At 38.4% G+C, this 22,095-nt stretch overlaps 2 protein-coding genes and 1 long non-coding RNA gene across 3 annotated transcripts in view; 1 reads left to right on the forward strand and 2 right to left on the reverse strand.

Annotated features, from left to right (window-relative positions):
* LOC124640787 (DE-cadherin) overlaps positions 1-559 on the reverse strand; it is a 228,051-nt gene extending 227,492 nt beyond the window's left edge. The window contains exon 1 of the mRNA XM_047178713.1: positions 82-559. Within this exon, the coding sequence (XP_047034669.1) occupies positions 82-166 (85 nt within the window). The 5' untranslated portion in view covers positions 167-559. The remainder of the gene's footprint in view (positions 1-81) is intronic.
* Positions 560-589: 30 nt separating this feature from the next.
* LOC124640789 lies at positions 590-1,102 on the forward strand. Its single transcript, XR_006985595.1, has 2 exons — positions 590-850; positions 971-1,102. It is a non-coding gene; the product is annotated as an uncharacterized LOC124640789 (long non-coding RNA).
* LOC124640788 (spondin-2-like) lies at positions 877-6,423 on the reverse strand. Its single transcript, XM_047178714.1, has 10 exons — positions 6,175-6,423; positions 5,717-5,913; positions 5,107-5,318; positions 4,600-4,797; positions 4,035-4,241; positions 3,457-3,717; positions 2,813-2,993; positions 2,661-2,712; positions 2,016-2,193; positions 877-1,008 (listed from the first exon to the last, which is right to left on the reverse strand). Coding segments are annotated over exons 1-10 (1,587 nt in total). The 5' UTR covers positions 6,177-6,423; the 3' UTR covers positions 877-909.
* Positions 6,424-22,095: the final 15,672 nt, after the last annotated feature.

Genomic DNA, 22,095 nt, shown 5'->3' on the forward strand with positions numbered 1-22,095 from the left:
AGAAGCGAACAAAAGGCAATAGAACAAAGCACCACGACAAACGTAGGGCTGCGTGTGCACAGGTAAGAAAGCAGTTTTTACCTTTTGTGTATTGCGCCGACGCCACCGCTAGCGAATAGAGCAACAACGCGGTGAGGAAGCCCCCCTCACTCCCGCGCACGAACATGATTCTTGACTTGAGGTAATTCAACTTTATCGTATCACTACTCCGAGCACGTCACTATAGTAAAAACTTGTCACAATCTCCTACAACGCTTTCACGAAGTCTTAAAACACATAACACGCACACTATCACAGATTTCAAACGCACATCCATTTGAAAAATGTTCGTTTATCCGATAAGGTAGGTAACCGCTCAGACGTGGGACGAGGCATGCAGGTAAAACGAGTAAGCCTATTAAGTTTCAATGACTTAAAACTACCTATTTATAACGTTTTACATGGACTGATTACAATTAAACACGTTCGGCACGGTAGTTCTACACAATTTTGAATTTGGAAACTTCACATATTTTCGTAAAACAATTTCGAAGTTCGGAGCGACAACGGTGCGTACGCGAGACGCGACCACCCGGCGCATCGTTCGCGACTGAACTAGCGTGAAGTGAGTGAACAATCAACAAGTTGGATAGCGCGCGAGGCGGGCCGTTGCGCTCGGAGCATGCGCTATCCGCGCCTATGTTCATACTCGACGAGCACAAACAATGTTGACAGTGGCGCCGCCTGGCGTCGCTCGGGCCCGCTCGGTTGCCGGCCGGCAACTTCCAACTGGTTATTTTCGCGCAAAAACGAGAAGACAGAATCTCTCCGCGACCTAAACCTGTTCCGAGTCCACGCCTAGTCAATCCAGGTAAGTACAGAAATAAAATACCCGTCTATTCATGTAGTTGCTTTTCTTATGCATCCGTTCTAATAACAATCGACGAAACAATTCTCATATTCAACTAACTTAGTATCTTGATCTTCACAGTTGCTGCTCATCGGCTGCGCTTGTGTATTATCTTGATACTGAAACAATGGATGAATGCTCTAATTATTTAGTGTTGATTTTAATGAAGTATGTGTTACGAAAATAGTAAGTAATTAAATCATTGTGTTGAAAGATAAAGAGATATCATTGTGATAACACTACCTACTTATTCTGTGATTAGAGTACCTACATTTTGTTGGTTTTATAACGTTCTTAACTCGTTATGAGGTCATTCATCTCTTAGAGACGGTTCATTCGAAGGCAAGTCGCGCACTGGTAAACTGCAAGAAGCGGGTTCGATTCTCGCGTCAACGAATTCGCAACTAGTTCAAAATGATTAATTATTATTTACCATGTAATAATTCGGGTATGTACTTATGTATATGATAAGAAGCAAGCAATCGTGTTTAATTTATCGTCATAACTGTAGTGAAAATATTATGACAAGAATATTATGATTAGGTCAAGCACGAGTTTTTTCAAGATTTACGAGGTATTTTTTACTGTTGGAAACTAAACCACTCGTTCCAGTTTTGACACATTGTAGTCATAAACTTCAGTACCTATTGCAAACCTCGTACTAGTTTGTCTATTTCGTGTTTTAGTATGAAACTTGGTTTCCACGACGTGTCAAGCAGAAACTATATTGTGACTGCAACTATTATTTTCATACACATATTCTGAGTTAACGTTTAGACGTATATTAAGAAAAATGACGTCATCAAATGACAGCAAATCTTTTAACAAAACAAAGTAATACCACAGATTACTATAATAGTTAGTAATACATGTAAAACAACTTCACCAACTGGGACATATCTAGCTATACATAATACATTTTTTTTATAAATAGGCAAAATATGTATTTATGTTTGTTTGTGGATGAACTCAAAAATCACATTTGATTTAAAAATTATTTCACCGGTGGAGAGCTGCAGTGATCCCTAGTTACATAGGATATACATATCTTGTCCCGATACGCGCAGTAGTTTACAACGGGACCCGGGTGAAACCGTTTTAAAACGTCTAGTTATCAATAACTTACCTCATAATTCCCACCATAAATGTTAGCCTGCAATGGATATCGTTTCCTACTCCTCTCTCCAAGTCCGCAGTTTCCTCTGTCCAGGACACAGGGAGACCAGGCACCCCATTCACTGATGGAGCATCTGTCTTCACCCAAGTCTTGTTTCACTTCAGCTAGTAAGGGCTCTTCTTGGGGTCTGGAATAGTGACGTCAGAAGTTAGGGCTGAAGAACTTGGTAAATTAAACTTGGTAAATAAGGTACTCATGGCGTAGGTGCGATGACGATTAGGTGTATGTTTTAAAATATATATTCTTACTAGCTGATCCCGCGAACTTCGTATCGTTTAAACCTTCCCTGGAACTCTACAAACATTTTAAAACCAAGAAAAGCCAAATCGGTCCAGCCAATCTCGAGTTTTAGTCAGACTAACGAACAGCAATTCATTTTTATATATAAGAAGATTAATACATTATAGAATGTAGAATATTTGTGTGAGAAGTGTGTTCGTACCAAACTTAATGGCGACAAATTAAATATACTTTTTTGGGTAGGTACTATTGGATCAGAGGAGGTGAGGGGAATATGGCCTCAGAATTACATGTACAATCAATTACAGTGAATGTTAAAATGAAGCAATGTAATGATGTTCATGTAATACTTACTCATTTTCATCTTCTTCTTCTTCTTCTTCCTCTGGTGTTTCATCAGGTTCTTCTAAAACGTTTTTTATTTACTCAGAAAATTATAAAGAAATACGCAAATATTTATATGTATCATTAAATATTAGAGTAGATAAATCTATCTATCTAATTACCTTCCTCAGTCTCACTACACTCAGCCCCTATCAAGGGGAAGACGTCCAGTCTCCTGACTTTCAGCAGAGCAAATGGCTTCAGCTCGTTCAGGTTCATCTGGTAGAACGGAGAGTCCTTGTCAAACGAGCCCACCTCCACTCTCTCCACGTTGTCACGAGGCGTCGATACTGTTTTGACTGACTACAAATGACAGAAGTATGTAGGTATACTAATTTACTAATTTGAAAATTAAAATGTCTACATTCCTTATCTATACCTACTAATATTATTAAGCTGAAGAGTTTGTTTTCGTTGTATGAACGGACTCAGGAAATACCGAGACGATTTGAAAAATTATTTTAGTGTTAGATAGCCCATACTTTTTATCCGGGGTGCGGCTGAAACCGCTGGCAGAAGCTAGTATTGTTGATGATGATTAATTGACATGACATGATTCTCTTTACACATCTACTTTTAGCCGTATGTAGGTATATATGATGATTACGAAAAATATTAATCAATAGGTATTATCCTAACATAAACAAGAACGATAGTAAAGTAATAAACACCACAGGTTGCGAAGAATAAATCACATACTTTCTACATTCCTATCTACCTACCCATTCTTGTTAAAGACAAAACACAATAGATTCCATTCACATACCTCATAAGACACTCCATCCATCGTGCCAGCATCCCAAGGAAACAAAGGTATCTGTTCTTCCTCCACCCAGCCGTCATCCGTGCACAGTTCAAACTGCGAGGTGCCCAGGAACCAATCCGGGGATGGTCTCATGCCGACAGCTATGGAGAACAGGTGGTGGAACCTGTCGACCCTGAAGAGTGCGTGGGAGGCGTCTGACATGTACGGGTGGTGGCGTCTCTTGCCGCGGATGAGAGTTCTTGTGCCGGTTGTTGGTGCCATCTGAAAGCGGTGGATTTGTAAGTTTTTAAGGTACAGAGAGGTAGCTATTACGTTGTTGCTAAAATATCACAATTGGCTGCAATAAGTATTATTTGACAGAAATGTTTCTATAACTTACAGGTGAGTAAAATAAAATAAGGATAAATAGCATGACAATAAGTATGCCTAAGAGGTAAGTAGGAAGGTACATATCTAGGACCCAAAAACTCAAAATATCTGGAATTAGTATTCCCAAACTCGCCAAACCTGTGGGTTACGTGCGCATACTTGTCTTAATAACATTGTTAAGTTTTGTAGGTATTCCTACCAAAACTCACATTAGAAATAATATCCCTCTCCATGACTCTGCTATCTCCCTCTTCAGCCAACACCTTCAAGCCATCACTGGCATTGATACCCTGTTTCCACAGCGTGAAGTTGTATGCATGAGAACACCCCACCATATGCGAGTAACCGTTTTCATCCGGCTTACTCGGGTAGTGGCGAGGGTGGGCTACCCGAGACCATTTGCCGTAGAATATCACCTGGAATTATTATTGTTTGTTTGTCAACTGTTTGGTGTGGTCTGTATAATATCAGGTTGGTCCAACGTCCATGTAATATAGATTCAGTAATTCAGTGCGTTATATTGTCGTTTAATCACTCCAATATTACAATTTAGATTCAACATAAGAGAAATATTCAGGCTAGGCTTCCAAAAAAAATACAGTGGAGTAACATAGTATTTATCCGGACGAATATTATTGTTTTTTATATGTATCTTTGTGTACTTTTTCCAGTGTAAACTCACTACATACTTAATTGAAACCTCCGTAAAGAAGAGGAATAGACCACAATGTAAGGCATTTAGCTAATAAATTCAGGGTTGACGATTAAACTCACCTCATACCTCGCTTCACTACAAAGGTTGCAGTACTTCAGCACAGGAAAAGGTGGACTATCCAGTGCTTTATCAGTATTCTTATAAAGAATAACTGTTAAATTATCGCCAGTGTGCCAAACTTCATTGTTTTCGGCCACCATAGCACGGATGCGCACTGTTTGGTTTCTAGAACTTTGTTTTGGAGACACCCAGTGAATCTGATTGACAAAAAATGCCTTTTTTAAATATTTTGGCACCTTCAGCGCTTCAGTATTCAGTAACAACAAAACAGGACATTGAGGAATCATGGCCATCGCTGACCAAAGGAAAGCGTCCCTCAGAAGACTAGGTACTCAATGAAATTTAAAAATAATCGTAAGAACATTTGAATTTATTATATTTAGGTACATGAGGCAATATGCAGCATATGAAGGAGTACTTATATAAAGAAGTACCTAGGGAAATTAGATGAGGGAGTATATTTGGTATTACATAAGGAGAGTATATTTGGAGAGTAGTAACATTACCGCCACTCTAGTCTTGTCAGAGTTGTCAGCATTTTCAACAGAGATGGAACATCTCTCACTGTATCGCGACTTATCCACGTCCAAAGTTTTGAGGCTGCCAACATCTATGTTCTTGTGGCTGAACTCGAAGATATTGTTGTCCACATCAGGGTCTTCAGCAGTTATCATGAACCAACGAAATGGACGGGCAAGATCCGTTGTTTGGATTGTCACTAGAAAATAGGGAAAAAGTTTTAATGTATTTTTATTTCTGAATGAAGCGTGTGAGTCGCTTGCGCCTGTCAAAATTGTGACAGGTAGGTATTATTTGCAGTTTGACAAATATCCTGTAATATTGCACTTATTGTAATACAGCACATGGACAACTACAGCTTGTAATATCATAAAGTAACAGTGATTACCACGTGTTTGTTACATGTTTTCAATCTACAAGAGTACACCACTTGGGGCCTGACATAATAGTGATAGCAATTATATGCTGTTCGGCATATAGCTTGTAAAATAATGTTAGTCAGGTATTACCATATTTTTATAAATCTCAAATCTACATAAGGCCTTCAGTTTATAATTTTAACTTACTAATAACAATAAAAAAATATATAAAACTCACAAACATAAGTTTGGTCCGGAGTATAAGTTTTAGGCGTGGATGAATTTGTGTTTGGTATCTCCAAGTATAAGTGGTAAATGCCATTATCTTCCGTAGGCTCAAGTACCGTAGCCTGTAGTGGTGTTTGGTCACATCTTCCCGGCTGACCTTTAACTAACCACGCCGATGAAAACAGTAGTATTAAATGTATTGTCATCCTGCAACGAGAAAAACAAAATTTTTAAGCGCCTGAAATTCGTCAACAGCAAACGAAACTTGTTTACCAAAATCTTAATTAGAACACAAAAGCGCAACCAAATTGAATTTTCGAACATAGTTGAGAAAGTTTAATAAATTCCCAATAGCATGCAAGTCACTTCCAAACTTACTCTGATACTATATTAACACAAGTTTCTTCATTATCAAATTCTATCAATAATTTGGGTTATATGAGAGTAAAACTTCACATGTGTACGTACATTTTAGTGATCACACGAATTCCTGGGTTCCAGAACTTGGGACATTAGCGCTCATTAGATCGGTCCCACTGGTTCGCAGTAGAAGTTTCTCCAGCACAAACAACTAGTGTTGAACTGCAGGTCTTACAAACATAGGTATTTGTTAAAGTTAGAGCGAAATTGGTGTAAATTCAATTCGTTAAATCGATTAGGCTAGCGCCGTCAACTGGAAGCGGCGTACTCAAAATAAACCCAAGAAGCGTGTGGTTGGAACGGAGCCAAACTGCAAGAAATACGACATATTTCTTTTAGATGCGTTCAGAGTGGTCCACAAACGTTTGCTTTACTTTGTTGTTTCTGGTTTTGGTCACAATGTACGGTTTATTGTGTTCTGTGTTGTTAGAAATGTGTGGTGAACTTAGGGGCTGTACAGCGCCACGTATGAATTATTAAGTAGTCTATGTTCTATGTTACATATATATTTGAACTAACAAAACATAATGGTATGGCAACACTATTTGAATTAAAGTTTACGGTTCATATGTGTACCTAATTACAGTTGGCTGGAGTTGAAATAAATATTTTTAACCGTTTTACTACCGAGTAGTATGGTCGTTCCTGAACGTAACATCCACCAATTAGGACCAATTTTGCAGCCTTTGCGTTCTCCGGATTTAAATTATCTAGTCTATTTTTGCTGGGACTACAAGAATAGAGACTATAAGCCAGTAGTAACATCACAAGAAGAGTTACGGCAATCTGCATTATTGATCTCTATTTGCAAACAAATGACGCACCAAATTGACCCAAAATCACGCTGAGCGCTTGCCCACCCGCTTTAATTACTAGCATTTTAAAATCATTATGAAAAATCAAAATTACACATAGGGTGTCCCTAGAAACACCTTTAGAGCAAGTCTTCCTAGCTTGAAAAAAATACGGGAGAGTCATACTGTAAAGTTGATCGTTTGCGATACCTTGCCGTGAGGTTTCATTCAGGCGTTAAAATTTTAATCAGCGGTTTATCAAGCTATATTTAATCTAACTGCGCTGTGAAACTTTTCCGATCCCAGAAGAGTTTTACGGGCTTAGTAAACAGGATTTAGAAGTTTTTATCAGGTAGGCTATATACTTTCAGGTTGGTAGGTTAAATTGGTCGTGAATAGGCGTAAAATTCTTGCAACTATAGTCTTCTTATTTTTAATACAGCTGTCAGCGGCATATGCTGTTACTAGAATGAATATTTATTATTCCAATATCTAACTCGATTAATAACTTTTGACTTACACTGTTATTTATTTGGTTTGAGTTGCAAATCACCATTTGCAGTATTTAAAAGTTTAATTACCACCAGTTACATAATTTGAAGGCAAAAATCGTAAGAAAGGACCTTCAAATATTAAAACATGAGGTTCTTTTTCCATGCGTATTTTGGTATTATTGTCACATCACCAGCCTTCAGCTTCAGACCACATATTCTCAGTCAAAATAATAATTCTCATAAAATCTAAATGCGTTAGAGTGCTGTATAAGTTCGAGAAGAAAGCACTGCCTATTGAAGGCGAAGTGCTTTTCAAGTGGAAACTCCTACTATAGTGGACCGAGGGTATTTTAATGACCGTACCGCGTAGAATAATAAACACTATTTCGCTGCACTCTTTAGAAAACTGTCGCCCTGGTAGTGACAGATGAATGTTACATTGTATTTTTTGTTGTGTACGGGATTTTTATGAAATGGGGGCGCGGGATTATTGCTGTCAAATGTATGCGAATGAATACTTTCGTATCACTATTATTTTGTAAAAAATGTGTTTTGTTAACATTATATAGCATCCGTTACATTTATGACTATAATGTCCCAAAAAGCGCACTCGTATTGTACATATTTGAATAATTGCATTTTATTGACATCCGTATTGAGAACCTCATCCTTTTCGGGAAGTTAAAGTACTCATGGTAACAATTCCATGTTGATATCCGTGCAAATACCACAAAAATATCGGCAAATATCCGTTCTATCCACACGGGATTAGCCGGACATCTGTGAAAGGTACCACGGTATTATGGCGTGAAAGCGTTCGCATAACGATAGTGGTTACCCCCGTAGATTATAATATTAATGAGGGATCAATTCGATAGCCGATTCCAATAAATGTAGAGGTTTCAACATCAGGTATACAGTTATTTTGGTTTTGTGGTTTTTATTGTTCTTTATTTACTGGAATTGTATAGACTTCATTACTGCATAGTACTTAACTTCATTCTTATTTTTAACTGTTTTCAACAGTTTGCCTACGCTTAAAGACTTTTACACTGGCGGATTTTTAGCGCGACATCGCTGAATTCTTGAGGACGGTATCGCTTTTCCGCCAATATGAAAAGGCTGTTAAGACAGTGCTATTACATGCGTAATATTTTAGGCACACCCGCCTAGTTAAACATTAAACAAACCAATCTAAAATGGCGTAAACATAAAAATACTAAGAGTTAAAAAATAACAAATAAAAAATCCAATTGTCTCAAATTACGCGTAAAGTTGGACAGTTAAAATAAAATACGGAACAAACATTCCCCCGCTATCAATTTCTTTGTTAATTGAACGGTTAGGTGCGATTCCCCCATTCCCCCTGCTCCCTTGCCCATTTCCCCCGACTCCTCCGAATAAAAATAAGAAACTATTGAAGCCTTATGTGTTCCTGATATCTTATGTAGGTGGTAACACTTGATTTTTTTTCTCCTCATTAGACATCATCAGTTAAATAACTAGTTTAATGTTTTGTATTTTAATGTGTAAGTTATTTTTTTCTTCTATTATAAGGAGTCTGTGTTAAATCTTCTTTGTTTAAGATTGTTTGTAAATCACCTTTGATTATAGCCGAATCCCACTGTGGTAGATAAGCATCTAATAATGTAACTCGGTTCGAAGCAATGTTTATTTTCTTGTTTCCAATTATGCTTCATTTAAGTTTGGAAGGCATATAATAAATCAGTGCAATTTTTTCAGTTATCAGGGTATTGAACCTCCAACCCTGCATTCAACAGCTTGGTGCTTATAACTACTATCCTATACTCGATACAATAAGCGAACATAGCATAAAACATAATTTAAAGTAACATTATGTACATTAATGGTCACATAAGTTCATATTTATTAACCGCAAAACAAAAAAAGATTTACTAACTCCATGAAAATATGTAATGCGAAAAACTGGCATTTAAAAAATAAAATTGTAATAAACGATCACATTTTATAGTTCGTACAATAAAGTTAATAATACCTAACCTAATAAAAAGCTTTCATAAAATATATCAATGTCATTTAAGTCTTTATATTGTCTATTTTTTGGTCATTTTAGTCATGGTATAACTACAAAGGTACAGACTAGGGTAGTCTGTCTGTTACAATTTGTATGTTACTAGTTTTTTCCCTTGGTTCCACCCGCGTCCCAGAGATAGTTCGTCCCGCACCTAGTAAGTCTTTCACAGCTATCTGTGTGGCCATTTTGTTTTGCGCTACAGACAGACATAGTTTTATTGCATTTATTTACCGACTTCCAAAGAGGGGTGGGTTCTCTATTTGGAGGTTTTTTTTTGTTTATTCGACTGTCTAGGATGAGTGATGATAACTGTCTTTTTTGCATATACTTATATCCCAGATCACTGATTTATTTTAGTTAGTATTTAATAATTGACACTGACACACACCATTATTTAATTATTTACACTCATCGATTATTTAATTATTTGCTTTAAAAGGACATAGGTAGTCTTCCAGTCGCGTAATTTATTACACTAACCCTTACAAGAAAAACAGTATGACTCCCTAGAGTTCAAAGAGCCTTCAAAAGTTTGAATGTAACTGCCAAAAAGTTTTTAAATGATATATTATGTTCCTAGGCTAGGCCTAATTACATGTACCTAAAGTTTTGAACACTCGTGGCCTCGTTACTTATAAACTACTAGCGACCCGCCCCGGCTTCGCACGGGATAACAGTATTTCCCCACTATTAAATGTATGTCATTATACATATAAACCTTCCTTATTAATCACTCTATCTATTTCAAAAAACCGCATGAAAATCGATTGTGTAGTTTTGAAGATTTAAGCGTACAAAGGGATATAAGGACAGAAAAAGCGAATTGTATCATACTATGTGATGTATTTTATAATAGGTACAATGAACTAAGTAAAAGTTAGTGCTCGGCGTTTGACAGTGAAAAATTGGATAACTTTAGATCGGCCATAGCTGAGCAATACAGGGCTTTTAATTTTTAAAGTTTTTTCTATTGTGTTAGTTGTACCTATTAAAGTAGAAATTCAACTAATAAAAGACCTATATATTTCTACGCAAGAAAAAGCAGTCTACGATTGATCGATTGTTCTAAAACACTGGCCTTTTAACTTACAAAGAAAATGTTTGCCAACAAAACTAAATTAATAATAAAGCAAGTTTATTAACCCTTAAAAAGATAAAAGGTATTACCATCATCTTTAGATTGCAAGATGGCGTCTTTCATGGGTTCATAAATAAAGGTGGACTTTGTTATACCTCATTAAGATGTCTATGGGATTTTTGTTAGCCTTGTTTTAGGTGGAAAAAGGTAACAGATTTATATTACCTTTACTTCTATGTACTCTAAAGCACGATCTTATATTTATCAATTATTAATGCAAGATCGGTGCTTTTTTATGATGGCAAAAATCATCAAATGACCCCTACCGCTGTGGGTTAGCAGCGTCGAGGGAGTGCCAGACTTTTACTGACTAAAAATCCATCATGTTCCGTCGTAGGCCTTTCGAAGAATCCCGCAGCCCCGGCGGGTAAGATCTGTGCTCAAGTTACAGGTTTTGGTATTTTTTCGACCGTATTGCTGTCGCAAGTTGAAAAACAAAAACTTGATCTTACATCAAATATTTTGTAATTAATCCACCTCATTAAATATCTGCAGGAAACTTACAGCCACATTCATATAGCCCCAACAGTAACCGATATGATTTGTAGCGAATTCCTGTGGATTTATGTCTGGGCTCGACTTATTGTGTGTCATTCGGCTGCCATAGCTTGTCTATTGTCATGTTTCATCCTGTTTGTGTCTTGGGTCTTGAATGAACGAGGATGAGTTAGCAAAGTTTAAATACTTTGATAAATTCGATCACATTGGGTATTTTGATAGTGACTATCTTGTTGATCTAGTAGTTGCAGAAGATTTCTAGTTGGTGTGATTGTTCATTAGTCAGGTTTTAGAGTAAAATGATGAATTGTGAGATTGACAATATTTAATCGACTCTGGTAGCGTATGGCATCTGTCCTATATGTATGCAAAGGTTAGGTGTAAGCTTTTTTACGGTTGACACCTTTAACCTATTCTTGAACAAATTTTGTATATAGCTGAAGGCCTGAAGAAGGGACTAAGTTATTTTTATTACACTATAGCCTCGGAACCACGATGAATGGAGCCAGAAGAAGTTTTTTGAAAAAAAAAAAAACGGTTTTTCTTGCTATGTAACTGGTTACATAGTAGTGTTGGTTTGTAAAGTGAAACACAAAATAATAAGTACAAATATTTATCTTACGTCTACTCTATACTCGGTCAGTCCAGTTGACCAGTCACGTTTTACATCGAAACAGTGTCGTCACGGGGTTGCACTCAGCCTGACAATGCAACGCTCAAAGATCGGAAGTATTCGGGCGTGTTCGGGTGTTCTCGGAGAATCAGCTGTTCGTGAAAGATTTATGTACGGAATATGTACGTACAAAGAAAAGTTTTTGTTAGAGAGAATAGATATGTTAGAATCTTTTTCTGTTATTGGGAAAATAGATGGAAATTGTTTGTGGTGAACTTTTGCCTTGAGCGTCCTGATGGCAATTAGAAATAAAAGAAAAACAGACAAGTTCATACTATTATTTAGCATTCAATTACAAATCATAGGCGGTGTGATAGAAGCTATATTAGGAAGTAAAAACATCATCTTATTAAGCAGAATTTATGTACAAGATTAATATTACAATAATATAAAAAAACACACACACACACATATTTGAGTATTTTATTCCACAGCGGGCGGTACCTAAATACCTATTTACCTGTTGTATAAATAGGTGTACGTGGGTAGCCGGACGTGTGCGCCAGCAGGCGCTCCACAGTACCTGGCGTGTCCGCTGGAGGGCACCACAGTGTCGTGCACAGTGTCGCACGGCGGCGAGCGCCGTCAGTAGCGCGGCGGTCACCGCCAGCGCCGGACGTGTGCGCCAGCAGGCTCTCCACAGTACCTGGCGTGTCCGCTGGAGGGCGCCACAGTGTCGTGCACAGTGTCGCACGGCGGCGAGCGCCGTCAGTAGCGCGGCGGCTACCGTCGGCGCCGGCGCTTGGTAACAACATCTCCCAAGCCTGATCGGAAATCCCCCGAAATTGTGTCTTGGCTAAATAGCAGACCACCACTGGTGGCAAGACACCGAGGCATCGCAGGAAGGCCTAGAGGCAGCGATAGGGATCGTGTTATCGTATGTCAAACTGCTGCATCTAACATCTCTCCGATCGTAGCGGTTCACCGTTCCATCGGATAAAGGGATGTTAGACGAGAGAGTGCTCTTGCGTTTGCGCGTATGTTTGAGCACTGTAATATATCCTGCGCATCTGACTGCTTTCGTATAATGGACCCCGATTTGGCGAAGACTAGTGGCGATAGGTTGAGGTAGAGAGGTTCGGGCTGATGCAACCTGAGCTTTGTCTGAGACCTGCACACTAGCGGCTCTGGAGGTGTGAGTACATGCCGTGGTCGTTTTCTCTTTGAGCTGGGGGGACAGAGGGAATCCGGCAGCACCCAGAGCGACAAAGCAGCCCTTTTTAGGGGAGCACTGCTTTCCTTGCTCAGCCTGGGAGGGGGCTAGAAAAGGTGCCCTAAAAAAATGCTCACCCCAAACACTCTTTGGATAGCAGTAACCACGGCTGCTTCCGCATCTTTTTATTCGTGGTCGACACAACAACAGTAATAAACGTAAAACACCTTTACTGACTTTTGGTGCATGGAATGTTCGCACCCTTCTCGACCGCGAGACAAACGCCTGCCCAGAACGGAAAACAGCCATAGTTGCTCGAGAACTCCGCCGCTACAACATTGATATAGCTGCTGTAAGCGAAACCCACCTTGCCGATGAGGGCGAGCTAGTCGAGCATGGCGGTGGCTACACTTTCTACTGGAAGGGCACTGCTGCAACAGAACCAAGAAGGTCGGGAGTTGGTTTTGTGATCAAGAATAATCTTGTGAAGACACTTCAAGAATGTCCAATCCACATCTCGGACCGTATAACCACATTGCGCCTTCACTTAGACGGTGACAATTTCCTTAATGTTATCAGTGTCTATGCACCGACGCTAGGTAGTTCTGACGACATCAAGGATAAATTTTATGAAGAACTTACACAATGTCTCCATAAAATACCGAACAGAGAAAAGATTCTCTTGTTAGGAGACTTCAATGCTAGAGTTGGTCAAGATTATGAAGCGTGGCCTAAAGTTTTGGGTAGACATGGGGTAGGCAACATCAACTCTAATGGCCAGTTGCTGCTTAGTTTATGTGCTCAATTCCAACTTGCAATCACAAACACCATGTTTCGCCTTGCTGCTAAGCACAAAACTACGTGGATGCACCCACGTTCTAAGCACTGGCACCTCATTGACTATGCCATCACGAGGCAGCGAGACATCTCTCAGGTCCTAGTCACTCGTGTTATGCGCGGTGCTCATTGCTGGACGGACCATAGACTAATTGTCACCAAACTGCGTCTTTGCCTTCGGCGACCATTCAGGGCTAGCAGGAAAAAGCCTCAGAACATAAACATTGAGAAACTCAAACATCCGGGACCCCGAAGCAAATACGCTGAAACGCTGGCATGTGATATACACTCTCATCAAAATACCGGTGATATTGATGCAGACTGGAACGCTTTATCGTCGTCCATTCTTGACGTAGCCATTAACACCATAGGGCTAAAAAATAAACGCAAGCAAGACTGGTTTGATGAGAACGACGAAGTTCTTTCTGAAGCTATTGCTAAACACCGAGACCTTCTCAGGCGCAGTAATAACAGCGCACTTATAAGAGAGAGTGACCGTGAGTTGCGTAAACTCACGAGACACACTAAAGATAAATGGTGGCAAGACAAGGCTCAATACATCCAGTCGCTTGCTGATAGTAATCAGCTCGGTGATTTCTATAGCGAAATTCGCAATCTCCTGGGTACCACCAACTTCATAAAGGTACCACTGAAGTCGCTGGATGGTAAAAGTCTGCTGAAAAGCAAAAATGAAGTGTTAGATCGTTGGGCAGAACACTTCAATAATCTACTTAATGTAGATCGAACAGCCGATCTACACTACATAGACAGTTTGCCTCAACTTCAAATAGCAGAAGAATTGGATGATGCCTTGTCTAAACATGAGGTGCTTTGTGCCATCAAACAACAGCAAAATCAGCGTGCGGTTGGCCTAGACCTTATACCAGGTGAGCTTCTGAAGTACGGCGGCGAGGAACTGCATTCGCGCGTCTGGGAAATGTTTGTGCTTATGTGGGAGAAAGAACAAGTTCCTGAAACTTTTAAGTTATCACGCGTCAGGGCTCTCTATAAGAACAAAGGCGACCGGTCGGAATGTGGTTCTTACCGCGGTATTTCACTGCTCTCTGTCTCTGGAAAAGTCTTCGCCAGAGTACTTCTAAACCGCCTCAGGAACCTCTCTGAAAAGATTCTGCCGGAAACCCAATTTGGTTTCAGACCAGACAGAGGAACTTGTGAGGCAATATTCGCAGTCCGTCAACTCCAGGAAAAAAGTAGAGAGCAGGGACAGCACTTGTATCTCTGCTTTATTGATCTGGAAAAAGCCTTTGACTGCGTCCCTCGCGAGGCCCTCTGGAAGGTACTGAGAAAGTTGGGGTGTATAGAGAAGTTCATAAGACTCCTGCGACTCCTGCACGATGACATGCAATGTTGTGTAGCGGTTGAAGATGACCAATCGAGCTTCTTCTCCGTCACCTGTGGAGTGAAGCAAGGTTGTGTCCTGGCTCCCACATTGTTTGCATTATATTTCGCAGTTGTAGTCCGGGAAGTATTGAATTCTTCTCCTGAAGGAGTTCGTATTCGTTATCGGACTGACGGCAAACTTTTCAACCTGAATAGACTCAAGGCGACCACAAAGGTGTCCTATGCACATATACAGGACATTATGTATGCAGATGACCTCTGTTTCGTGGCTGAATCCCCTGAAGTCCTGCAACAGCTAGTCACGAACCTTCACAAGCAGTGCTGTACATTTGGTCTAAAAATCAGCATCAAAAAGACAGAAGTAATGTCTTCAGACAATCACGGACGTCAAGAACTGACCATTATGCTTGGTGAAGATGTTCTGAAGCAGGTCGATAAATTTCGATATTTGGGGAGCACTATAACAGCAAAGTGCGACCTTGACGCCGAAATCAATAGCAGAATTGGTGCTGCAGCCGCTGCTTTCGGCAAATTCGACAAGAAGGTCTTCAGCTCCCATGACCTAAAGATATCCACAAAGGTTTCTGTGTATATGGCAGTTGTGTTGCCTTGTATACTCTACTCAGCGGAAACATGGACACCGTACCGACGCCACATCAAGCAACTAGACCGCTTCCACCTCAAATGTCTGCGCAAAATATTAAATATCCGTTGGTTTGATCGTGTGCGTAACACAGAAGTGTTGAGGAAAGCCAATGTAGGTGGCATTGAAGCATACCTCATGAGGAGACAGCTTCGTTGGTGCGGGCATGTACTGCGCATGCCGGATACTAGAGTGGCCAAGCGCATCCTCTACTCCGAGTTGCAGGAGGGCAAGCGGAAACGTGGCGGACAGCTGCTGCGATACAAGGATGTGCTGAAGCGTCACATGAAAAGCTGTTCCATTGACCCGTCTCAGTGGGAGAATCTGGCATCCAACCGCAGAGACTGGAGAAGCCGCGTTAAAGCCAAAGTCTTTGACTTTGAAGCACGCCGACTTTCTGAGTTGGATGCCAAACGAGATGAGTTGAAAGCTCGACCACCTGTAGCTATCAACTACAACTTTGTGGCTGGTACCCTGACATGTCCGCAGTGTGCGCGGACTTTCACGCACAAAATTGGATACTCCAGCCACATGAGAGCACACGCACGCCATTAGGGTCGAAGTGGTCGCCGTTGCCGAAATCGGCGTGGAAGATTATTATTATTATTAAATAGGTGTATGTTTCGCGTATAATGACATATACATAACTATGACAACATGAGTGCCTTATGTAATATGAATAGGGGCTGAATGTTAATTGATTTACCCCAAAATAGCAGCCAAACCAGTTCGACAACCACTCGAATAGCGCTTATTGTGCGTTGAACGATAAGGCCTCAATTACACCGAACTGTAATTTCTAATTTTAAGAAGATTTGTAGGGATCTTTACTAACGCGGAAGATTTCCTTAGTTCAGTATTTAAGACGATTAGGCCAAGCATTGGAAAGAATGCATCACGTAGTATTACATAAAGCTAATCGAAGTAGGACTACAAATGTAATGAAAAGGTGCCAAAAAAAATCAGAAAATCTGAAATAAATAATAGAAGAAAAATAGAATCACATTAAAAAGGCGTTCTGTTTTTGATATACATATCTGCTAAATTCATATTTGTTTTGTTAATAAAATAATTAAAATTAGAAATAAATATGAACATACTTGAAATTAATGATTGATAATTTTATTTTCTGACCACATCTAATCCTTTCCACAGCCAACAAGTCAAAAAACACACAACTAACAACTTACATTAAGGCCCATAGACACGGTTCGGTGTGACTGCAGCCCAGTTTTCCTGTAGCGAACACTTCCTTAACGAGAGATATCCGGACCGTCTTCCCTGCACTTAACGATGTGCGATCTACACAGTTTTCCTCCACTAAACGCCACTATTATACTTACTTGTGTTATTTTTACAAGCTATACTTTGCACTATTTTATAGTTAAAGAAAATTTTCGAAGAATTACGTATTAGAGATTTGAAACCTTATGGCTTATAATGCCTTGTGGTTTCTGAAAATAGAAATCAAACAGATAACTTTTCCTAGAAAATCTGCAAAAAACAGGTTTGTTGAAACTGAAAGCCTATTAACTGTTTTCTATACTGATAATTATTAATAGGCTTTTACTATAAATAGGCTCAGAAGAATGGGTACATCATTTATATTGTTCTTTTAATTAATCATCGGCACTTATGCAAATCATTTAACAAAGCAAGCTCATCAGTTACTTAGGTACAGAATATCTAATTTATATCAATCCTAATAACCCGGGCAATCCAATAATTGATAATACTCGATTGCTCGTAACGACTGCTAAAGATGGCCCAAATATTTTACGTACCTTATTAATTAGGGAGGAAATAGCCACGACAAGATAGTCACCCATACACGACTCGACAAACGATGTGCTTAACGGTATGATCAACAGATGCACTTGTTACTTAGCCACGAACCCCTGTAACACGAACAACATACACGAAAATCATTGAGGGCTCAATAATTACTCCATCGAATTATCGAGCAAGGTTTCAACAGCGGCAGGAGCCTCAAAATTCAATTTTGTACATTCTACCTCCGTGTTTGGAAGTGCTTAAATTACGAAGCCTTTGGTTCAGACTGTATTTTGTCTAATTCCTGGTATTTAATCACGTAGGGCCCGGTTAAGCCGAGACTTTGTCTCGCATGGGTTAAGCTTGCCGTATGTTAAGTTGCTTAAGTGCAGTTATTTAAATTTTAACCAATGGGTACCTATATAAACAAAATAAAGCTTTCTAAACGAAATCCCAATTAATTTGACAAACTTAAATTTATACAAGAACCTGCTACGATGTTAATAGACTGGCTTTGTTTCTCTCATCTATATTTAGATACAAACTGCTCATGTGTAGGTATTCTATTTACGTTATTTTAATCGCCTTACATTCTAAAACATAACGAATATAAATACGAATCAAGAATTCTGTATTTATCATAGTAATTTCACAAGCTTACAAAGGCGAGCAGTCGAATAGTTGGCGAAATAACCTTATTGTTCTAACCGTTTTGTGTCAATATTAACCCGCACAAATCCACAATAGCAGTACAGGGTTAAATGTTTAATGTCATGTTGTATTCTACTTGAATTAATGTTTTAATAAGACCTGATGCTTAAGAGCATAAGGAGTCGGTTTTCAAACGGTTATGTATCGCAAACTTGCTTCTGCCCGCAGCGTTATTTGTGTTGTTTAAAATAAGACCTTAACCGTTAAGGTAAATGGAACCCCAATACACATTTTACATAAATATACTCAGCCTTATTTAAATCGTGTTTTAGCAATTAATTATGATTAGCATCTACTTGAAACCGGACGATTTGCTTTGGGGATGCTTGATAGATGCACCGTGTCTCATAAAAAAATTGATTGTATCATGGAAGAATAAGATTTTGGATTATTAAATCAGATACTAGGAATCTAGATTATGAGTCGAATAACTAATCATTTAACTGCGAACATTTAAATTGATTGGTTAAGCCTAAGCTGTTTAACTTATAGTTTGAAATCGTTTTCGACAGAATTCAAAAATTACTTTAGTTATTATGATATACGCACAGATTGCTTAGTTTTAGTATATAGTAGTTAGTATATCGGTTTGATGGATGAAAAATAATAATAATCTGGTATATGTTAAGCAGATTTAAAGCAAAACTGAAGAATTGTGAAGTTAAAAATTATTCCTGCAAAACTAGCGTGATGATTGAAACGTATAGATATTAGGTACAAAAGCAAACGCAAACACGTTCCTACATTAGTTCCAAGGGTCTTACAGAACATAATATGTACTAAGTTTATTGTGTAAGTTACCTTTTATTACACAACAGAGGGCGCCACGAGCGACCCGGTAATAAGCCCAACTGAATATATACGTCTTGAAGTTACTCCTCGTCTTATATGACCTTGAAACCCAGAAGTTTGTGGATGAAGTACCATTAATGTGAGTTTTGGTATTAGTTAGGCTTTTGTTTTTAAAATTCACTTGTCTTACTTATTTTTACATAGAAAAGAGTTACAAAAATGCACATCCTTTCTTATTTTGACATGAACGTGTAATGTTACACAGTAGCAGTCGTAGTTAAATTCCACATTCGAGGTCGTCACGCAGATCTAAGAAAACTCTGCTACTTGAGTTAGTGATCTAATAAAACCTGCAGCTCGCTAGATAAGAAGTCAAATATTTTCGTCTTCTATAATTTGAAAGCTAACACACAAACTACTTCCAAACCAAATACTTTCCATCTCAATATCAATTCCCACAGACACACACGGGCCCTACATATCATAGCACTGTTGTCCTCATATGTCAGGCCTGCGCACACCCGTGATACATCACGGTGCTATCAGAGATAAATCTCGCATAGTTTGTATGACCCATTGTGCTGTTCATCTAGCTAGGACTAAATAATGTATCTAGTCTAGTCTATGGATAAGTTATTAGAAATAATTTGTGGTTAATATCTTTTACGCGATGGGGGAAACTACTTTTTTATCGATAAGGGTGCTTAAAATGACGTCCTTCATGTATTTTATTTGTTTTATTTATTTTTTGTTAATGAACATAGCCAAAACTTCGACTATAAGCCATTGTTTCAATGTGAAATGAATAATAATTAAAGAACTCAAAATTATAGGACATTAGAAACGTCTGATGGAAATATTGTTTAAAAGCAGTTACTAAAATATTGTTTTTGGGATTTTATTAGGATTTAATTGATAAGTGGTTTAAATTTCTTACGCAATTTAGTTAAGCTTTATACGAATCATATTCTTAACACAAGTTTAAGGCACCAAGTTCTTAGCGCTTTTTCTTTTAGCAATAAACCCTTGTCCTATTTACTAGTAAACCTCAAAGTTTTTATAAGGAACAATTTCACGTTTTATGATTACAATTTAAAGCTTAACTGTGCATGATGCATGTAGCTTTTTATTTTTATAGGCTTTTAGCGGTTCTGTGGTCATCAAATGTAGTACCTACTGAACGTTTATAACATGAGTGAACTGTTTTATGAACAATATTACCAGTGTTATTGGTTTGCAGTATTCCGGTTTTCAGTGCTATAGATTTATATGGCTTGTTTCGTGGAGTTTTGCAAAAAAACTCAGTAGAGACTGTGTGTTCATAACTTCTTACCAATTTCAACAAGAGTTCATTCACCCAAATCAAGTAACGCCTACAACTATCAATAATCCCAGTAATGCTAACAGACAAACACGTAATTCTCTTTGTATTCTTCGTAATTCTGTGACAGTTATAAACGCTATAGTAACTCTGTTTAACTGTCACACTTTTACAGCTAAAGAACTGATTTCAACGAAAAGTATACCCAGACAGCCATAGGCATATAAAGGTCATCTATAGGCTACTTTTTATCCTGGAACTTAAAGTACATAGCTCATTCAGGATGCGGGTGAAACAGCAAGATATCCACATGAAACCAGACTTCATGTTACACTGGATATCTGAATAGTAAAACACAAAGACCATTGTGTAGACTTCGACTTCGGCTTACTTTGAAAGCCTTTAATTAGAAGTGTAATGCGGTTTGCATGCATGGCGGGACTGCGAAGAAACTTGCCAGTTGTAGGAAAGTAACTAATGTTTGTAGACATAGGCGCCGCTTGATTCTATCCAGGAAGCGAAAAGAACTTGTCTTTATGACTTTGTGCTAGGATTTACGTTTGTTTAGTTAGGCAGGTTTAAAAAAAATAGAGTAGACAAGATTGAATGTCATCGTCGTTGGCTCTTTGTCTCGAAGAGGTAGTTAAAAATGTTAGTGGAGAGCTATAATTCCTGTCATGATTACATAACATACCTGATTTATTTGCCTAATTTCAAGAAGACCTTAAACTGGGAAGAAAACTGTACGTGTCAAGTTTTCATGCCGCCTAGTTCCATTAAAATTGTATACAACAACACCATTTTCGAAACAAAGTCTTAACTAATACCCTAATTGACATCGAAATGGCAACATTAGATACTAAGTGTGCGCAAACAGCTAAGTACTAAAATAGATAATCATCCTCGAAACATTAACATTTGTTACGTAAATAAATAAAAAATTACATGAAACAAATCAAAGTAGAAAATGAGTTTCATAAGCCATCTGTAGAGCCTTCAACCAAAGAGAGAAGGGTTCCACAATGGAGCACAAAAAACAGGTGTCAATTAAGAACAAATTAGCGTTTCGAAACATTAGGGGACCCACGCTTTTTGTTTTATTTGGGACCTTATCTCATTGTCCCTTTCTTAAAGATTTAATTCGAGGATTTTATGATTAAGTGAATTGGATTACCATAATCACGCCAATTATTCGTGAGAGATTATCTTCGCAAATTCTCATTATGCAAAAGTGTGAATTTTTGTAAGTCTAAAATAACGTCAGACTAAAGTAGGCACACATTACTTTTGACTCGTACTAGTAATAGTAAACCAAGGATAATCTGTTCAATCTGGAAATTAATCTATGGAAAGCGCTTAAGCACTATAGTTGTAACTAGATCTAGATCTATCAACAAAAAAGGTTTTTTAACTAGTAAAGACAAATAAATAAAAAAAAAACATAATTTTCTCAGCAATATTTTAAAATATAAAATTCATTCGTTCCATCCATTCAATTCAAGCTTCGCGGCTCATTACTCGCCAAACTTTGAACTTCGAATAGAAATAACATTTACAAAGTTCGCTTTGTCGAAACCGTCCTTTGTAAGTGTGGTTACCGTACAGGATACAGGACACTGATTACGACAACACTGTTGTTTCACGCTGTTTCAGGCTTTGTAATTATAGGACAATTAGCACCGCTCGTCTTCTAATAAGGCGGAAGGGAAACAGACTCGAATATC

This window comes from Helicoverpa zea, chromosome 21 (genome assembly GCF_022581195.2).
Source record: "Helicoverpa zea isolate HzStark_Cry1AcR chromosome 21, ilHelZeax1.1, whole genome shotgun sequence".
In the NCBI taxonomy this organism is placed as follows: Eukaryota; Metazoa; Arthropoda; class Insecta; order Lepidoptera; family Noctuidae; genus Helicoverpa; species Helicoverpa zea.

What these genes read in the sequence shown, in the direction of transcription:
- LOC124640788 (XM_047178714.1), bottom strand. An exon ending in TGGATGGAGTGTCTTATGAG is followed by an intron (nt 2,994 to 3,456) that starts GTATGTGAATGG and finishes TGTCATTTGTAG; the next exon opens with TCAGTCAAAACAGTATCGAC. An exon ending in GTGTAGTGAGACTGAGGAAG is followed by an intron (nt 2,713 to 2,812) that starts GTAATTAGATAG and finishes AAAACGTTTTAG; the next exon opens with AAGAACCTGATGAAACACCA.